The 20856-nt window shown below is 35.2% G+C and overlaps 2 protein-coding genes across 2 annotated transcripts; one reads left to right on the top strand and one right to left on the bottom strand.

The window, feature by feature from the left end:
• The first annotated feature begins 180 nt into the window (after positions 1 to 180).
• Positions 181 to 6862, top strand: LOC113501529 (puromycin-sensitive aminopeptidase). The gene is made up of 11 exons (XM_026882711.1): positions 181 to 680; positions 763 to 1724; positions 1991 to 2180; positions 2915 to 3028; positions 3242 to 3376; positions 3823 to 3915; positions 4026 to 4175; positions 4255 to 4532; positions 4682 to 4901; positions 5142 to 5264; positions 5349 to 6862. Exons 1-11 carry the CDS (start codon positions 309 to 311, stop codon positions 5559 to 5561), a joined length of 2850 nt encoding a protein of 949 aa, XP_026738512.1. The 5' UTR covers positions 181 to 308; the 3' UTR covers positions 5562 to 6862.
• A 178-nt stretch (positions 6863 to 7040) lies between these two features.
• On the bottom strand, positions 7041 to 20406 carry LOC113501531 (F-box/LRR-repeat protein 16). The gene is made up of 7 exons (XM_026882714.1): positions 20181 to 20406; positions 17744 to 18419; positions 14899 to 15021; positions 14361 to 14529; positions 12789 to 12984; positions 12527 to 12675; positions 7041 to 12371 (listed from the first exon to the last, which is right to left on the bottom strand). The coding sequence occupies exons 2-7, from the start codon at positions 18323 to 18325 to the stop codon at positions 12223 to 12225; spliced, it is 1368 nt and encodes a 455-aa protein (XP_026738515.1). The 5' UTR covers positions 18326 to 18419; positions 20181 to 20406; the 3' UTR covers positions 7041 to 12222.
• Between the last annotated feature and the right edge of the window lie 450 nt (positions 20407 to 20856).

Raw genomic sequence — 20856 nt, 5'->3', positions numbered from 1 at the left:
GTTTTGCGACATATTAAATAATGCGGAGCCTGTTAAAGCATAATTAATGTTTGTCACTGGGTTTTCTTCCAATAAATGATTTTGAATGGAGTCTTTGGCTTGAATACTCACTTATTTTTCATATTTAAAAAAAGAAAGTCAGTTAGTTCGTTTTCTTCTTTTTGTAAATTTTTATGCATGGTAACACTACTCTAAAACTGTCGGTGGAAGTAAATAACCTCAAAATATAATTCAATATTATATGTTTCATGGACTAAAAGACCTTTGCGCAACTTTCACTTATTTAAAACTGTATTTATTTGTTTTCCATGACGCTGCAACTACTACGCGTCATACGTAATTCATTAGTAATTTCAACTAAAAATTGTTCACATTTCGGTCGCCATTGCAAGTTCTTACGTAGCGAATACCGTTACACGGAGGAGTGGGGACTGAGACGCGCGAGGGGGGCACGTATCAGCAGCGCCGTTGGAGCGCGAGTTCACTCTGTCACTCGGTCATTACGGTATTTCCGTACAGCGCGTCCTACATTTACGATCGTGAAAGAAAGAGTGACAATGCCCGAAAACAAACAGTTTCAGCGTCTCCCAAAAAATGTGGTGCCAAAACATTACAATTTGGAACTGGTACCAAATCTCGACAAATTTACATTCAAGGGAAAAACAGCAGTGAAAGTATCGGTGAGTGAAAATTTCATCATTGACGCTACAAAAAATCTTTTCCATGTGTCTCGCTTAACTGATCGTATCTGTTACCTTCTAGATATTGAAATCAACCAATGAAATAGTTCTTAACTGTTTGGATTTGGAACTGACAAGTGTAAAGCTGGAATACAATGATGGTGGTGCTGATAGCTGTATCAATCCATCCGAAGTACGACTTAATGCGGCAGACGAAACTGCGACAGTTCTGTTTGGCAATGCCCTCGCTGAAGGCGATGCTACGTTGTACTGCGAGTTTAACGGCGAGATCAATGACAAGATGAAGGGTCTCTACCGCAGCAAATATCTGACGCCAGGAGGCGAAGAACGTTACGCTGCCGTCACGCAGTTTGAGGCGACGGATGCTCGTCGATGTTTTCCTTGCTGGGATGAGCCTGCAATCAAAGCCACTTTCGATATTACTCTGGAGGTGCCACTGGATCGTGTAGCCCTATCTAATATGCCTGTTAAGGAGGAGAAAACAAATGGCGGAAAGAAAATAGTACATTATGATACAACTCCTATAATGTCTACATATCTTGTGGCATTTGTAGTTGGAGAATATGACTTTGTGGAGAAAAAGTCTCGTGATGGTGTATTAGTAAGAGTTTACACTCCAGTGGGTAAAAGTAAACAGGGAATGTTTGCTTTAGAAGTGGCAGCTCGAGTGCTTCCCTATTACAAGGAATATTTTGATATAGCTTATCCCCTGCCAAAGATTGATTTGATAGCAATAGCTGATTTCTCTGCTGGTGCCATGGAGAACTGGGGCCTTGTCACTTATAGAGAGACTTGCCTGCTAGTAGATGAAGAACACACATCAGCTGTGAGGAGGCAGTGGATAGCTCTGGTGGTTGGTCATGAACTGGCTCACCAGTGGTTTGGAAACCTTGTCACTATGGAGTGGTGGACTCATCTTTGGTTGAATGAAGGCTATGCATCTTTTGTTGAGTTTCTTTGTGTTAACCACCTTTTCCCAGAATATGACATTTGGACTCAATTTGTAACTGAAAATTATATCAGGTATTGTTGCTTCTTTATTTTTGTTATATAAGATTGCAAAATGTAAAATAAGATTGATTTCATTCCTTGATTGTATTTTGGAGCATTTCTTTGTTACCAAAAATGAATTTCACTTACCCTTGGATAGTTGCCAGCTTGTGAAATGTAAAGTCACCCTCCTGTCATGAGAACAATAGAACTTGTTATTCAGTCACTGACCTTTTATGCATTACATATGACAAGTGATCATATTTCTATTGGCCTGTATTTCTTACATTTCATTTCAGAGCATTAGAATTGGACTGTTTAAAGAATTCTCATCCTATTGAAGTCCCTGTAGGTCATCCATCAGAAATTGATGAAATATTTGATGATATATCATACAACAAAGGAGCATCAGTAATCCGCATGTTACACAGATACATTGGTGATGATGATTTCCGTAAGGGAATGAACATTTATCTCACAAGACATCAGGTAATTGCATAGCTTAGAACTTACTGTTATAATTTAGCAAATCTTATAGAGCTTAGTTCAACCTGTTCATCACAATATCTGTAAATATATTATATACCAACTTTTCGCCCGCGGCTTCGTCCGCGTCGATGTCGGTTATATCGCGTTTCCAAGAGAAGTCTTCAAAAGTCGGGGATAAAAACTATCCTATGTTCTTTCTCAAGGTCAACTCTATCTCTGTACCAAATTTCATTAAAATCCGTTCAGTGGTTTAGACGTGAAAGCATAACAGACAAAGTTACTTTCGCATTTATAATATTAGTAGGGATAGTGTTGACTATATATATTATTATTAAAGACATCAATAAGTTGTATTTGTCAGTTTGCACTAATGACACTGTGACTCATAGAAATTTGCTATATAATGTCCCTTCTGTTTGCCAATGTTTTGTCTATGTGTTTTTTGGGCTTATGTGTTAATATTCAGTATTCACTATTCATTATCATGTTACAGAGGAAATTGTTACTCTTAATTTATGATGTTTTAGTGTAATGAACTGATTCTATTCAAACTACATTCAGTTCCATTTTATCAGATGCTAAATAACACGACACTAGACTGAGTTTATATATTAACATTTTCATTGTTTAATGATTGTACTACAATATTATTATAGACCTTTGCATCACTTATCTAAATCTTAACATAAAATGCTCAAAAACATAAAATAATATTTCGTATTATTACATTTTAGTACAAGAATACATTTACAGAGGATTTATGGGCCGCCCTGGAAGAGGCTTCAAACAAGCCAGTTGGAGCAGTTATGTCTACCTGGACTAAACAAATGGGCTTCCCTGTTGTAGAGGTTTGTTAGATTTTCTAAAACTGATTTACTATAAATGTCTTTAACTTAATCATTTTTGTTGCCTTAAACATTAATAAAATTTAAATTTGATTAAACATTTTTTTACTTTTCCTAAGCTTATTTCAGATCATTTTTGTCAGAGACGAACCACAACTAGGCCAATACTGGCCTTTTTTTGTAACATATAAGTATCTAATAGCATTGTTTTTCTAGGTGTGCTCAGAACAAAGAGGCTCTGATAGAGTCTTAAAATTATCGCAACAAAAGTTCTGCGCAGATGGTAGTCAAGGAGGCGATACACTTTGGATGGTGCCTATTACTATCTCCACACAAGAACAACCTGCTAAGGTATGTAATTTGTCCCCTGAAGTGCTTTATTAAAAGAGATTATATAGAACGTGTGTTTGCTCTAATTATCAATGTACATGACGAATGATTAGATTAAACTACTTTAAAATTGTGATATGAAATAATTCTAAATAATATGACTAAACAAATGAATATGTTGTTATGCTTTTAATTTAGCACAGCTTTATAATTATGGCATTGTCCTATTAGGGTCATGGAAATGTGAGGCAATCATATCTAGTTGTGGTTAAGTGGTTTTCAACCACAGGTAGATATGTATCCTAGTCTTTGATTGATCAAAAGCTAACTAAGAGTATATATGATTAGTTTGAGATGAATTTGATTACATAGCATGGTGTTGAAAACTAGTTAGGTATTTGTTGGCCAGAATCACTTAGATACTAATCATATATCATTGTCCTGACTCCAAAACTTTTGTATCACAGGTTGCACTGTCTACTGTTTTAGAGAAGAGGACACAGGAAGTTGTATTGAAAGATGTTTCTGAGAGTTCATGGGTTAAACTGAACCCTGGCACTGTAAGTTAAATATTATCACTAAAATCAATTGTTTATATTTTTTTTAAGGCGTTAGACATACTAAAACTGTAGAAAGTATGGGTAAATAAATGCAAATTTTGTTTATACAGGTTGGCTACTACCGTACTCGTTACCCGGCGTCCATGCTGGGGCAGTTGGTTACGGCGATACGAGATGGCTCACTTCCGCCGCTCGACCGTCTCGGTCTTCTTGACGACTGTTTTGCCTTAGTACAAGCTGGGCATACACAAACAGCCGAGGTCAGAATAATTAATTTTATCCAAGATTTAAAATTGATTTGTAGCATTCTTATTATTGATCTCTTAATTGTATTTTCAGTCCTTGAAACTTATTGAAGCCTTCAGTGATGAAACTAACTTCACAGTATGGTCGTCAATTTCAAACTGCTTATCAAAACTAAGTGCCTTATTCTCGCATACTCCGCTTGACAAGCCCCTGAAGAACTACGGCCGTAAACTTTTTTCGAATATTACACGCCGCTTAGGCTGGGACGCGGAAGAGAAAGAGAGTCACCTTGATACATTGCTTAGAAGCTTGGTGCTCAACAAAATGATTAGTTTTGAAGATCCAGATACAATTAAGGAAGCTAAGAGCCGGTAATTATACATTTGCTTTATTTTAGTAAGATGGTCATTGTTTTCGTGATGTACTTTCGGTTCTGTATAATATGATTACAATGTAATAAAAACAACTTTTATGAGTCTCATAATAAAATTGACTTATCCAAAAATGTTATGGTTTACAGTTTCGAAAAGCACTTATCGGGCGCGTGCAGCCTGCCGGCGGACCTGCGCTCGGCGTGCTACCGCGCGGTGCTGGCGGACGCGGACGAGGCCACGTTCCAGCGCTTCCTGCAGCTGTACCGCGCCGCCGACCTGCACGAGGAGAAGGACCGCATCAGCCGCGCGCTCGGCGCCGTCAACGACCCCGCGCTGCTCAAACGAGTGCTAGACTTCGCTATCTCGGTCAATATATTTCTTAAAGCTTATAAACATGGCCGTCGTACAGGATGGTCAACCATGCAATAAATCAAAACTTAATCAGACCATACACTGTAGATATAATTAGTGCAATAAAGATTTAATTTATATATAATTAATCAACTTATGCAGTTATCAATAATAATAATGTAATTGTTCTTTCTCGAAAATGCACAACGGTACGGTAAATGTAGGTACCTAACAACAGTTATTTTTTTATTACAGGACGAAGTTAGGTCTCAAGATACAGTGTTTGTAATCGTTTCCGTAGCAGTAAGTAAAAATGGCCGTAATCTTGCTTGGCAGTTCTTCAAAGATCATTGGCAACAATTTATGGACCGTTATCAGGTAATCGACAAATTTATGAAAGAATATATCATTATACAGGTGCGCCAGATACTTGAAGTTTGAATGATTCATTTATGATTACAGGGTGGGTTTCTACTGGCCCGGTTGGTGAAATCGACGACGGAGAACTTCGCGTCGGAGACGTGTGCGCAGGAGATCGAGCAGTTCTTCCGCACGCACCAGTCGCCGGGCACGGAGCGCTCCGTGCAGCAGGCGCTGGAGACCGTGCGCCTCAACGCGGCCTGGCTGCGCCGCGACCTCGCCTCCACCACCGCCTACCTGCAATCCTACCATTGACTCCACACCACTACATCCTTTGTAAACTTGTTTTTAGGCTTATTTTATAGGTTTTTAAATATCCGCCGCCGAATTACTGTTTTGTTTTACCAATTTAATAGTACATTATTTGCAGGACCAAATGATACAAGACTGATAACTACAACGAAATCAAATCTACAGTAATTATATTATCTTGTCTAATTATTTTATGAAGTTTATCAAATAGAAAAGAGAGTATTCTGAATTATTTCAGTTTTATATTTCATTATAATTATTTTACTGGTCAAGTTACATTATTGGTCAAAAGATTTATAGTCAATTAAATCTTGTATGTGTTACAAATTTTGTTGTATTATATGCAAAAATAACCATAATTCAAAAAAATCTTCAGTATTGGTGAAATTTAATAAAATCAATATTTTATTTCCTATTAAGCCGCAAAACGCATATTATAATATCAAAAATAATAAAATTGTTATCAAGTGGTATATCTCCAATCATTACTAATTTGCATTTTTATTGCTAAGAGTTACATAGTGCATAGAGATGTTTAAACTCAATACTGTTGCAAGAAGTGCTATTTTATTATACTTAGATATAGCATATGTTGTACGTTAACTTAGCTGTAGTTGTGTACTTCTTATAAATTTAATGGCCTTATGCGTGTATAACATTCAAAATGAATAACAGGGCAAGATACATCTTGCAGGTTGAGCTACTAATGCTAGCGTGTCAATCACTTCACTTGTTTTCTTTCATATAAAACACGATGATTCCAGTTCCAAAAGGCATGATTAGAGGCCTATTTTCTACGTATATATTTTGTAAATGTGTATAAATATTGTTTTAATTTATGTTAAACATGTAAAATGTTTTACTTGTGGTGCTGAATGCATTTTTTGTTTTGTTTCAGTTTGGTAGGAGTTAGTTTTGAGTTGGTTTCTTTCTTACAGGCAATTCTAGACACTTAATCACATCTTTGTGCAATCGTTTTAGTATAATGATAACATTTTCATAACGTGATTTATCATGGGTTGCACTTTAGCGCGCACTTTTCTTTAAACAGGTAATAATTCATTAGTTGAACAATCTAATTTTTATTGGCTAGAATAAATAGACTTCGTTATTTCCGGTACTGTATGTGAAGTAATGGGCGTGCTAAAATCATCCCTCATTATTTATTTTGTTGACATGCAAGCTTAGTCAAAATTGTGATTTTGGGGCTATAACAATTTTAAAGTTACCATTAGTGTCGCATTATGTTGTCATCACTGATTTGTTTTGTAAGACTGTGTTATCGCAATAAATCGTACAAAATATTACGGAATTTTATTTGTGACACCGTAAGTTTTTCGTTATCTCAGAAATCTGGCCAGCATTGTAATGTTAATAAGGAACATTCAGTGGAAACACAGTAAAAAAGATTCCGCGTAACCGGAAGGGCCCGAACATGCTGTTGCTGTTATTGAAATATAATGCACAACATTAAATAAAACACGTTTTAAAACAGTACATCTATATTGCACTATAACATCTCACTGAGTATTGTACAAATTGTGTATCATTTTTATGAAATTGGATTACACTAAAATACAAACATTACACAGTGACGCAATCAGGTATCTAGCGGGTGCATTTGACGTATAAAACTAATACACAAGGCGAATGGGTTGTCTTGCCACCCCTTCTTCAATTAGATACCACGATTGTAACATTTTGATAGTAAGGGTTTGGTAATACCGTAGCTTTAACATACCTAGTTGCGAAAAGATTCTTGAAAAAACCTGAAATAATCACGGCAAATTATGTTCTTTATAACATTCAGAATATTATACATGAGTTCGGTGCAATTATTTAAATCACGTTATCTAGTAATAATTCGTCCCTATAAGTCACACGAAGTAAGAATATTATTGCGTCTTGTTTATCTATTGTTTAAACTATCTATTACATTATCAAATCAAGATTTGAGACAACATTACACAATTGCTTCTTAAACATTTAATTTACAGGTAAATAGGCTTTAAACTATTGCTTGTAAGTAATGTATTATTGATTTAATTACAACCATTTCATTATGCAGAAGTCAGATCTTTTCAACAACATTAAATTTAATAATTACACTTTAAATATATTCATTACACATTAATTATACTTATTATTTACAACAGTAAAACAGATAAACATTTAAATGATTCTCATTCACAAATCGACATGGGAGTTAGGTACTTAAGTGGTTGTTAGGAATATAATTAAATTATTAGTATGTATTTTTTTGTTAGGTAAAACCATTACAAATTAATAATTATATAATACCGAAAAATTGTACATTACACTTGGTAGACGGAAATTCCATACAGGAACAGTTTCATAAGGTCAATAAAATTAATTTTATTATATTATAAAAGAGATAAACAAGTACATAAATAAGTGATATTTAATAAAAACTTACAACAGTTTAAACAAATTAATTATCATTTTTTCTGCCACATCTTAAACAATTTTACATAAATAGTCAATTCGGCATTTCCAAATGACAATTTTTCTGGTAATAAAGGCATCTTTTAACAACTAAAGGTATACTTATACCTACCAATAGTTTTCAATATATTCCATTTTGTCATGGAAGTAGACTTCTTAGTAAATTATTTCAAAACATTGAGGGTATGTAGCTGTCAGAGTTATACAGATTGAAAGCCAGAAACTGTAATTACACACTTGAAGAATTACATTTTATGTGCTAATTTTATAAAACTATATTTTTGAGCTCGAACATTACTTCAACTGCCTAGGTTTACATAAACGATACTCTAAATCAAATTGGAGATCAATTTCAAATTTTTACTAAAGATATATTTAAGAAGTTTCTAATTACATTGCATAGGTATAGATTTAGTTTCGAAACTATAACGCTATCATCCTGCATTATTACATGAAATCTTTACTTCTAAAATGTAAAATACTATTTATAAAGCAAGTTTATATTAAAGGCGTTTAAGCTTTTGTAATTTAAAATCAAAATAAATAAATTAGGAACCTACTTTCAAATTGGACGCTAAGTTTAAACGCTGCTTATGGCAAGATGCTATTTCAAAAGCGCCAAGAAATACAATGTCTGTTCCGTGGTTAAAACAAGGTTTAGGTCAAGAATTTATGCATCGTTTAAATATAGAAATACATCTTTCTGAATATTAATAATAGCTTGAACTTGATTTATTTTAATTTGTGTTTACATCTCTTAGTACGGTGTTCTGCACGTTAATGGTATCAATTAACAATAAGCACTTTAAATTCAACTTTAAGACATTGACATAAGGCGCTATGGATATGACAATGTTACCACTGACGTAGGAGTACTATATTCATGTGGGATTTACATCAGAATCAATTATATGAAAAAATATGACTCTCTTACACTTAAACCTATTTTATAGCGTACAGAAAAATATTCATTTTCCCGTTTATAACGGTTGCGCTGAAATACGAAGAGAGTTAGCATATTCAATATATTATTATTAATTTATTGAAGTAGTCAAACCATTCTAGCTATGCTGACTGTTTCTAAATTTTGCCAATACCATAAATACTTCTATGATAAATAACCTTTGCACTTATTTTGTACAAGAAAAATACATTGTTTTATTCGGACGGTATTACAATAACTTTCAACATTCATTTCAAAATTGGAGAATATTAAGTGCAAAGGTCGCAAGTGGTGAAAGATGCATAAACGGAACAATAAACTGTCTAAAATATAAGTATATGTTTAAAGTTTGACGCGATAACCCTAAAATTTAACTGCTTTCTTAGTTAAAAAAATCTTCAAAAGATTACAATTCAAACTTAATATTGATTGTTTGTGTTAACACAGGTGAGTTCAATAATATTCTACTACAGCTCTTAAGGATTTAAAATGTTTTAATTGTTCGAAAGCTTAATAAATTGTATACAACCGATTAGACCAAAACTGGGTGCTTGTGAACGGTTCAATAATATGTACTCACAATTATGGGTCTCTAAGTAAAAATGCTGCGTCACAATATTGAACCTATTCTAAGACAAATTTGTCATGCTAAATCATCATATATCGTCAAATTCAAAAAAAGGTGATCTTCAAAGGCAAGTGGTGAAAATTCTTTCTACAATTATAGGGCAACAGCTCTTCTTTTTAATTGACCTCGGTATATAGTTTTATAACTACCAGAACTATACATGAAAAAAAAAACATAAACAGCTGGTCGCTAGCCACAGCATGCGCGTGCAAGCCATTGATAAGTATCTACTAAAGTGCGCTTAATGACCTTATCGAGTGTTCCTCTTATATATAGTCGTTTCAGTGTATTTATATCTACTGAACTTTGATTTCCTTTTAACCTCGGCTCGTGACAATAAGTGTGAATAATATTTCTAAAATAGTTACTCTGAGCAACCGCAATCGGGCTAATGCTTTAAATTTTAATTTAATATTTTTTACACTAATATTCGAATTAAATCCAATTTTGTACTTGGAAAAAATAAAACAACTGATAAAGTTTCAATACACGAATATACTCAAAATTAAAATTTATTAAAATTTTGAAATACAAAGCCTACCAACTACAAATCTTAAATAGCACAAGAAAATAAATAAATAATGACTAGAGCATTGAGAAAAATATAATACTTAAAAATAATATCAACCGAGTTCATATAAAAAAAGTCATATGAACTGTATTTTAGGTTTTTTTTGTTAATTTCTTTTGTGACATATAATCTCTGATAAAAATGACTTAACCGACTGCAGTCACGCAAAAATATAGCATATCGCCCTTCTAGTTTTGTGCAAATTGGCATAAACCACAGCTTCTTTTGAACCTATAACTAGTCGGGCGTTTCTAAGACTCGTCATTTTAGCGAGAAAATTAAGCCGCCAAATTGCCAGTCGTTTAACAAAAATACTTATTTATAAGAACAAATGCTACCTATATTACTAGGCAATGGTAAATGACTGATTAAAAGAAAGTTGAGGTTCTGAGACATATATTATGTACATCAGGATTCTTATTGAACAGTTTTGCTTCAGATTTTCGAATGCTTGGAATGACCGAAGCATAATAAATTAAGGATAAAATGGCGAACATTATTAAATAAAAATTAAACTTGTATTGTTTATGTGTATAAAGGAAATTACATAGTAATATACTATTAATAATGTGCTTTATGTTCCCTAGCTGTGCCTAGCACATGTGTGAATATTTACAACTACAAACACCACTGTGACAAATTTACGATTCAAGGTTACGTATGTAATTGTTAATATTCATATTTATTACTAATAGTACAAGGGGGCAGGGATTCAAATACACAGTTTCTATTAATGTTAAAATGGTACTGCTTTTCAGTTTGTAATTATGTAAGTCTGATCTATAATACATACAACAGATGGCAGATTCAACTTGTAAGTGTTATATTTACAGATTTAATATGAATATCATGTCTTTACCAGAATAGCTTTTGTATATGAGTACAATATACATTATTTATGTACATATTTTTATCAATATTTGATAACACATTATTATTAAAAAGGAATTTCAAAATGTTATCATTATTGTAGCAATCTATTATTTATATTTAACTAATGGACATAATCAAATCGTACGATTTGATTTCAAATGAATTATGCTATACGTAAAATCACACAATTATCTAATAAACACTTTATTCTTACTCTTCATATATTATTCATACCTTATTAGGTATAACACCCTTTTAATCTGCATTTATATATGACTACCAAATAAAAAGATAGGGTTGATAATTAGTTCAGTGTTACCCGAAACACACTAACTTGTATTTCACACAAAAAAACTACAACATGTATGTTATTTTTTCCACACTCATACAACTCGCTTTTAATGCCATGCTGGTATGATAGACAGCAATATACAACTTAGAAAATATTGCAGTCGACGAATAGATGACATTTTATCACTACAATTTATGATAACATCATCAATTGTAGTTTACAAATTGCACCTTTTATTTTACCGTTCTTAACACGAACAATAAATAGTTAATCAGAACCAAACCAGACATGACATCATGCATTTTGAGCAAACATAGGAAATAGAATTGTACCGTAATACTATATAACACAAAATATTAAGAGAAATGGAGGTTTAAAAGCAAGTACCAAGGAAGTAGTGAGTAGTGGTCATTTTTGGGATAATTTTAAGAGGTACATATTATAAACTAGGAACAGTATGTGATCTATTCAAGCAAAGTTTTAAGACATAACACTAAGAATGTGTATGATAGGTGGGGGGATATTACTTACGACTAAATCTCATTTATTTGTTGCCTAACTTGGGTATGAAGCAAACTTTGCACTGACTGACAACAGGTCTCATGAATAATGCTTCAGCTGTGAAATAGGCTAGCAACAAAAACACACTACATCACATAAATAGGGTGTGAGGTTACATAGATAACTTGTAATGTAAATCCATTAACTTTCAATGGTTAAGAACATGTACAAAGAATAAGCATTCATTTTTTTACAATGGTTGTAGGGTCTAATTCTTCTTCTGTAGATTAACCAACTTTCGAAAGGTGCGAAAAACCAATGCAATGCAATGTGTTTTTGTCACAGCGTATATATAAATGCAGTGTATAAATACAGTACTAGTTTTGTACCTTACTCTATGATCAGGCATCTTGGTAAGTGTTCATGAAGGTAGTCGAAGAGTTCCGGCGATGCGCCGGGACAGTTCGTGAGCTCCAGTTCGCGCAGCTGTCGCAGTTGTATGAGACTCGACAAGCCTCCCGACGTTAGTAATGGACATCCTGAAAGTGTAGTTTTTAGTAAAAATCCTGTTTTCATCATAAATGCTAACATTACACATTTATGCTAATGGAGTGATTTCGATTGAAATGCAATCTCATTTTAAGACGTCCGGTTTTTACTAATGTTTCGTTTATGTGTACGTTCCCTAACTTACCAGCCAAAGATAAAAGTTGTAGTGAACGCATGCCGCATAGATGTTGTACTCCAAAATCGCGAACTTGAGAACACCAGCGCAGAAACAATGCCACGAGTGATTGCATCGTGCTGATGTACCCTACTCCAATATCCGTTATGTGTACACATCTGTAACATCAAATAAGTTTTTTTTTATGACCACTCAGATCGTCAGGCAGCTAAAGTCTAGATGCTTTGTAATATGTTGCAGGAAGTGAATAATACAACTCTTTTTATCATACCGGTCAAGAGTAAGTTCCTCAAGGTGATTGAGATCGCAAGCAATGTATTCGAGCGCGTTGTCGGTGACTCGTGGGCACCAGCTGAGGTCGAGGCTGCGCAGGCGCGGCAGGTTCTCTGCTAGCAGCTCCACGCCCTCGTCCGTCACCTTGCTGCAGCCGCTCAGAGACAACACTGTCAAGTTCGGCAGCGAGTGCACTAAACGAATGAAATAAAACCGTGAAAACCACACATAATGTTACTAGGTATTTCAATATATATTTTTCTTAAGGTTTCATTGCACACTTTTCTATTGCCGAAAAGCAACTTGGCAAACTTTTCCCCTTTGTTCTCTAGAGAGAAGCTGCATAATGATTATGAAAGAAAAAACTTTTTTTTAATCGCAAGTATTAAAAAAATGTTTTCGCGGGTGATTTATGTATATTGTTGTCTAGTATGTAGTACGTAGTTACCTACATCTTTATTTTCTAATTCCTCTGCCTTTGGCCATAAATAGTATATTTATTTATTAATTAACTTAATCATTTACGTGGCTTGAAGCTAATTAAACAAATCACACATATGTAATAAATTGTTTTCTAATTCTTTACAGTAAATTTGTACACCCATGTCTGCAATTTCGCTGGTCTACTTGAAGAGAAAGAAATAAGCAGCACCTTTGTACATCTCTTTTCAAATCTTTTGTCTCTGTAAATTTTATTTGTACATAAATTGTTAAACAAATAAATACACAAAGACACCCATAACAAACCTACCAGCGAAAATATGTAAATTTAAAATACTATTATAATTGACAAAATTGTTAGTTAATCTACGCTTTTGGCCGAAGCACCAACAGCATTCAGCAATGTTTGATTATTCTAAAATCCTGTACATCTGACTAAAAAGTAAATCATATTTTTCGTTTATCCAATCTATGAAAATTACAAATCACGTGTTGCAGTCTTGTTCGTCCAATCCATTCGAAGTGCAGCGTATGTACACATAGCCGTATCGTTAGATGTAGCCTTTACCTTCGAGCTAACTAACGACGGTGAAAACACCCGTGCGTGTCGACATTCTCAAGCGGCGTACCTAATAGACTTAAACTATAATGTCCTACTATCATACCTAGTTGGCCTACGATCACGCACTTATATGAACATATATGACTGGACCGAACATTTTTTTATGCAATACATTAATTACATACCTACTCAAAGGCCTTTTTTGTTTAACTAGTCTTATTATGGACTGGAAAGTAACATTTCTGAAAACAAAATGCCCAACTATATTTTTTTCTTGATATTTGTTTATAAAAGCTTAGTCATTTAAAATGACTTTCTTTGTCGACTTGTAAGGTAAATAATTAAAGGTTGTTAACGATTTTATACAATCGAAAAATTTATTGTCTAGAGTACGGCTTTTGGATACTAAGGCCATGCTCAATATAATCTTTTCATCTTTCGTACTACGTACAACTGTCCTGCACCCTCCTTTATCAGTCTATCTAGAATGCAACTTGTCAGACTCAAGATTTTTTTACGCAATAAGAAGAAGAAAATTGTCATATACATAACATTTGTAAATCTTACCGATGTTAACGACGCCATGGTTGGTCAGTTCCCAACAGCTATGCAGACGCAACACGCTGAGAGAAGCACTTTGTTTCGGCGAGAAGTACCCCAGGGCGGCATCAGTCACGTGGTAGGCTTGTAAGGAAAACTCGTACAGAGAAGGCAACAGTTGTGCAACGGCCCCGACCTGTCAGTTAAAACATATTACATTATAGTGCAGTACACGGACAGATTTCATATCCATTCGACTACATTTTTACTAAAGTAATAAGAACGAGCTTTACGAAAAAATCGCTGTGACATATACGAGTTCTATCCGGGTTTGCCTTTCCAGTTCCAGATTGCACAAGATCTGTGTAATCTTGGTAATTAAACACAGTTATAAATTGGAAAATATTGGGAAGTTTTGTATAATCTAGCTTCAATCCGAATTTTAATTGTATAACATCTTCTTAAAAAATATATAAAATCATACTAAACTAACTAAACTATGTGAAATGCAATACAAACAATGTGAAAATATATTTGAAAGCTTTTGTTTGGAGAATGTACTTACAGCTTCATCAGCAATGTTAATGCAATCAGTAAGCGTGAGGGAGACAATTCGTGGAGTTAGGCATGCCCACAAACCAGCCTCGGTTATTTCATTGCATCCGGTTAGTTCTAGCTCAAATAAAACCTAAAATGATAATGATAATGTTTGGTATATAAAAAATAATTTAAGTTACAATGAATTCACAGGGATCCAATATCAGATTTATCTCAGTGGTAGGATTTTAATATTTTTTTTCTTTTAGTTAGTATAAATTGCACTAACACTTTTGATATTGGTTAGATTTCTAAAATTTTTGACTTTTAAAGAAGTTTTCATAATGGTTTCTTAGGTTTACGCGAATGTTAGACATTGAAATGAAACGACTTTTACGGATTTTATCGCGGTTTAATTTTTGGTTTTAGTTCCCGACGTTTCGACACCTTTGCAGGTATCATGGTCACGGGCAGACTGAGATGGTGTTCGTCTTGACAGAAGATGTTGCTCGTTCTACCTTCATATTTTTAATTAATTATTTATGGTCCGACCTACGCAGTATGAGCTCACTGTGTCGTGATGTCTTGCAGCGCTGCTCTTGGGTTTAGCCTTGAGTTTTTGTATTATTGGGTCCCAAGTAGGTGATATCTTCCAGCCATCTTCTCTATTGAAATTAGGGTGTTTTTTAATCTCAATAGCCTCGCGAAACATCCTTGGTAGGAATTTGGATTCTTTAGCGAGGATCTGTGGTTGATCAAATCTAATATAATGGCTGGAGCCTTCAGCATGTTCGGCGACTGCAGACTTCGTTGAGCGGCGGTGTTTGACGTCAGCTATGTGTTCTTTTACGCGGGTCCCTATGCTTCGTTTAGTTTGACCGATGTAAGAGAGGCCGCAGTCACAATCTAGTTTGTATACTCCTGCATCTTGTAGAGGTATGTGACACTTGACAGATGGTAGGGACTGGCTAATCTTCTTGGGCGGCTTGAAGTATGTTTTAATTGAAGCTCGCTTCAGGATGTAACCAATCTTGTCAGTGACTCCTCGGACGTATGGTAGTACAGCAGGCAAACGATCAACTGTGGCTGGCTTCACTCGGTTTCTGTGACGGGGCCGTGGAACTTGGAGCTTGTTGTCTCGCAGTACTTGCTTGACGTGTTGAAGCTCAGCGGCAAGGTGTCTGTCATCACAGAGTCCGTGTGCTCTCTGAAACAAAGATTTTCCCACGGTAGCTAACTGTTTAGGGTGGTGGTGAGATTCACCGTTTAAGTACCTATCTGTATGGGTCTTTTTGCGATACACGGTGTGACTTATGGTCTGATCAGGATTCCGTTTAACTAATATGTCTAGGAAGGCAAGAGATTTGTTATCCTCCAACTCCATAGTGAATTGAATTTTGTTATTTATGGAGTTGAGATGTTTTAAAAATGCATTTACTTGGTTAGATGGTAAAATTGTGAAAGTGTCATCTACGTACCGTTTATAAAACCTGGGAGTGAAAGGAGCTGTTTTTAGTTTTTAGCCGGTGTAGCGATGGGCTCGCCTGTATCCCCTGTAGTCGCCGATATATTCATGGAAGACTTCGAGGAGACAGCCTTAAAAACAGCTCCTTTCACTCCCAGGTTTTATAAACGGTACGTAGATGACACTTTCACAATTTTACCATCTAACCAAGTAAATGCATTTTTAAAACATCTCAACTCCATAAATAACAAAATTCAATTCACTATGGAGTTGGAGGATAACAAATCTCTTGCCTTCCTAGACATATTAGTTAAACGGAATCCTGATCAGACCATAAGTCACACCGTGTATCGCAAAAAGACCCATACAGATAGGTACTTAAACGGTGAATCTCACCACCACCCTAAACAGTTAGCTACCGTGGGAAAATCTTTGTTTCAGAGAGCACACGGACTCTGTGATGACAGACACCTTGCCGCTGAGCTTCAACACGTCAAGCAAGTACTGCGAGACAACAAGCTCCAAGTTCCACGGCCCCGTCACAGAAACCGAGTGAAGCCAGCCACAGTTGATCGTTTGCCTGCTGTACTACCATACGTCCGAGGAGTCACTGACAAGATTGGTTACATCCTGAAGCGAGCTTCAATTAAAACATACTTCAAGCCGCCCAAGAAGATTAGCCAGTCCCTACCATCTGTCAAGTGTCACATACCTCTACAAGATGCAGGAGTATACAAACTAGATTGTGACTGCGGCCTCTCTTACATCGGTCAAACTAAACGAAGCATAGGGACCCGCGTAAAAGAACACATAGCTGACGTCAAACACCGCCGCTCAACGAAGTCTGCAGTCGCCGAACATGCTGAAGGCTCCAGCCATTATATTAGATTTGATCAACCACAGATCCTCGCTAAAGAATCCAAATTCCTACCAAGGATGTTTCGCGAGGCTATTGAGATTAAAAAACACCCTAATTTCAATAGAGAAGATGGCTGGAAGATATCACCTACTTGGGACCCAATAATACAAAAACTCAAGGCTAAACCCAAGAGCAGCGCTGCAAGACATCACGACACAGTGAGCTCATACTGCGTAGGTCGGACCATAAATAATTAATTAAAAATATGAAGGTAGAACGAGCAACATCTTCTGTCAAGACGAACACCATCTCAGTCTGCCCGTGACCATGATACCTGCAAAGGTGTCGAAACGTCGGGAACTAAAACCAAAAATTAAACCGCGATAAAATCCGTAAAAGTCGTTTCATTTCAAAGTTTTCATAATATCACATTTATGAATTTAAAATATTTACATTTTCAACAGACATTTTTTTTTTGTTAGGATTTATTAAAATCATAGTATGCCTACGGCAAAACAATTAATATTGTATGTTATACAAAGAAAATACCTGCAAATGGTCCAAAATTGCTTCTAAGCCTCTGTCAGTAATTGTACATCCTTTTAAACCAATGGCATGCACATGATGTGCTGACAAAGGAAACTGTCTTATAAATTCATTGATGTCATCATCAGATGCTGAAACTAATACGACCCCTCGGATTCCTCTTCTGATAAGAGAATTGTAAAATCTTTGCATGCAGCAACCTGTAGCTGAACGAAGTTCTCTACAATCAAGAACAGCAACAAGGCCTGACCACCATCGAGGGGATGAGTAAAGTATATCCCGCCATCTGGTACAGACTTGCGCTAACGATCTTCTATCATTTGCGTTAAAATATAGAAAAAACTTTTCCAAAAATCTTTCTTCGAGTACAAATTGGTTCCATGTTAGCGGCCTGGGCGATGGTCGGCGGCGGCGCGGCACGCGTGGTGCAGCGGCGGCGGCGGTAGCGGGCCCGCACAAGGCGTTGGCCACGCGCTCCACCACGCCGGGCGAGCGCTTGCGGCCGCGCAGGCCCAGGCCCGTAATGCGGCGCGACAGTTCCGCAGAGGCGCGCTCCACCACACCTTGCGCAGACACAGATGACATCTTCACTTTGACGCGGCGAATAGTGTCTGCCGCCGGTCGGCCGCCCCCCGACCCTGCGCCACCCGCGCCGTGCTCACAACCCGCCACCGCGCTACTGTACACATAGTAATATATATAGTAAAGCCCGAACATAATATTTCTAATGCTCAAAGAAACTATACATATTTTCTGAATGTTTATTGTTGTAAATTATTTGTTATGTTAGTAAATACTGTTTCATGTCTTCATTGCTGTAACCCTTTGTTTAGATGATTTACTTGTACTTCTAATTTTATTCTAATTACGACTGCATAGATATTAGAGTGGTTGAGGTCACCACGCCAAACCCTCTGTGCGAGACGTGTCACGGGTTCGATCCCTGCGTAAGACAAGCAATTGTGATTCACAAATGCTTGTTTTGAGTCTGGGTGTATTTGTGCATGTTAATTAAATGTTTGTGAAACCTAAGCAATGCAAGGACACAATTAGATAAGGCAGGAGTTGATTTAAAAAAATGTACATCTAGTTCAAATAACAGTTATTACTGAGAGTTATTGTCAAAAGTATACTTGTGTTTAAATAGGTTCTATTAAAATACAATTAATAAAATATACAAACTGCTTATTTTATTTTATACACTACTTTTGAATATGGAAAGAAATAAAGTTTGTGAAAAACCACATTTTCTGGTCTACAATACAACCTTGGCCTTATTTTCGTTAATTTTTAGTAAATTTAGTTAATGTTTTGTTTTTCTGATGCATTATACATTCACCTAATTCAATTTCATAAAGGGCATAATGTGATCAACAATCACAGACATCAGAATCTGGTTTTCTTATTTGGAGATCCATACCAAGGTATAATTGATGATCTGCAAATGCTTATTAAACCCCAGTGACACAAGGATTAAATTCCATACAGAGAAAGTTATTTTTTGTTTAGAAAATCTTTAAGATATAATAAGTATTAGGTGTTTTCTTGCATGAATGGTGCCAAAATAAAAAAAAAACAAACATGCTGCTGTTTTAATCGTCTTTCATAGACATCAGAGGCCACTGTGGTTGATAATGTATTGAATACTGCTCATGCTTGGTGATATCTGTTAATTATAATGTAAGCATATTGGCAGACACTAGGTAAAGGCAGGCTGACAAAATGACAATACCCATTTATTGGTTGTGATACTATTTTTCAGTTACTCAAGTTGTTTTAGAGACTGTTGTTAAATTTTATCTAATCTGCGAACTTTACCTTTAAAGAAGAAGACTTCTTTAGTATAGACATAATAAATAAAAAAACAAATATGCAATAAAAATATATTGTTTTCTATACATATGTTACATTAGTTAATGATGTCTGATTGAGTTAAATATCAGCATTGAAATTTTACCTTTTCTAATAGACTTGTAGAATTTATGTAACATTGACTGTAGCCAATTAAATTAATAATAAAAATAAATTAACTGTTTGGTAATTAATTTATTTTAAATAATCATTATTCACGCACTAAATAGATACGATTATTTTTAGTCTAATAATATAAGAGAATAAGGAGCGATTCATACAATGTCTATTACAATGTCCCTCTCATATTGAGATTTGTAGAAACGTAAGAATTATAAAATAACAAAAAGCAAATATAACAAACAATCAAAATATGCAGGTACACTTAATAATTCGTATAATATTATGTTTTAACCTAACGATGACTACAAAATTTTGCCAGAGTAGATTTGTAAGAAACAACTCTCTGGGTTTTACGGCCGATCGATAATTAATTATTTACACAACCTAAGAAATCAAATCAGCTTTTAGTTATCATTATATACGAACACAAAAATATAAATAAAAAATCGATGCGAGATTTACCTACCTTTAATTTTTTTCTAAACAAAGAAAAACCATCGCCGCTTACGAACACTTGTGTTTTTCACTAAAATCCTTTTAAAATTCATTCAACTCTGAAAATCAAGGATATTTACGACTTTATTTATCAAAGAATCGTTACGACTTACGAAAAATATAGAAAAAAACGCTCAATGGACTCTCTCGTTCGCTACTAGGGTTGTGACAATTAGTACTTTTTACGGAAGAAGTCAGCAGTCACTAGTTTGCATGCTGTAATTTTAAAGCAAAGAGAGTGATACTATTGTAATCCTTATTTCTTGTACTAAATTTGTGCAAAGATATTTGATATTTGATTTAGTTTGATGATGCCCTAGTTTATGATATGGTTTTGAAACAACTAAAAGCTTAATCGAATCGCTTAGGATATACAAGTAAAGGTGTAGCCTCATGAGTCGCTCGTCGCTCGTTTACAGCGAAATCTGACCACGTGACCCCATTTTAAATTTCCCGCTTCTCGAAAAAGTGACAAAATATGGTCGCAGGAAAGGTTCGAGGTTGTTGACAAAGCTGAAAATGTTGAGCTACTTCCTTTGCAGTAGCTCGTCGATCGTTTGCAGTGACATGTTTTTCAATTATCACATGATATGTAGCGATAAAGCTCAACACAATTTCACAAATAGTGAATACACTATAGAATAGAA

This window comes from Trichoplusia ni, chromosome 15, assembly GCF_003590095.1.
Source record: "Trichoplusia ni isolate ovarian cell line Hi5 chromosome 15, tn1, whole genome shotgun sequence".
NCBI lineage: Eukaryota > Metazoa > Arthropoda > Insecta > Lepidoptera > Noctuidae > Trichoplusia > Trichoplusia ni.
This window is presented reverse-complemented; position numbering and strand designations above follow the sequence as displayed.

Coding starts and splice junctions, on each gene's coding strand:
- LOC113501531 (XM_026882714.1), bottom strand. CDS start 18,325: ATGTCATCTGTGTCTGCGCAAGGTGTGGTGGAGCGCGCCTCTGCGGAA. Junction 15,022..17,743: donor CAATTTTGGACCATTTGCAG/GTATTTTCTTTG, acceptor TTATCATTTTAG/GTTTTATTTGAGCTAGAACT. Junction 12,676..12,788: donor GAGGAACTTACTCTTGACCG/GTATGATAAAAA, acceptor TTGATGTTACAG/ATGTGTACACATAACGGATA.
- LOC113501529 (XM_026882711.1), top strand. CDS start 309: ATGACGCTGCAACTACTACGCGTCATACGTAATTCATTAGTAATTTCA. Junction 3,916..4,025: donor TTAAACTGAACCCTGGCACT/GTAAGTTAAATA, acceptor TTGTTTATACAG/GTTGGCTACTACCGTACTCG. Junction 4,533..4,681: donor ATTAAGGAAGCTAAGAGCCG/GTAATTATACAT, acceptor TATGGTTTACAG/TTTCGAAAAGCACTTATCGG.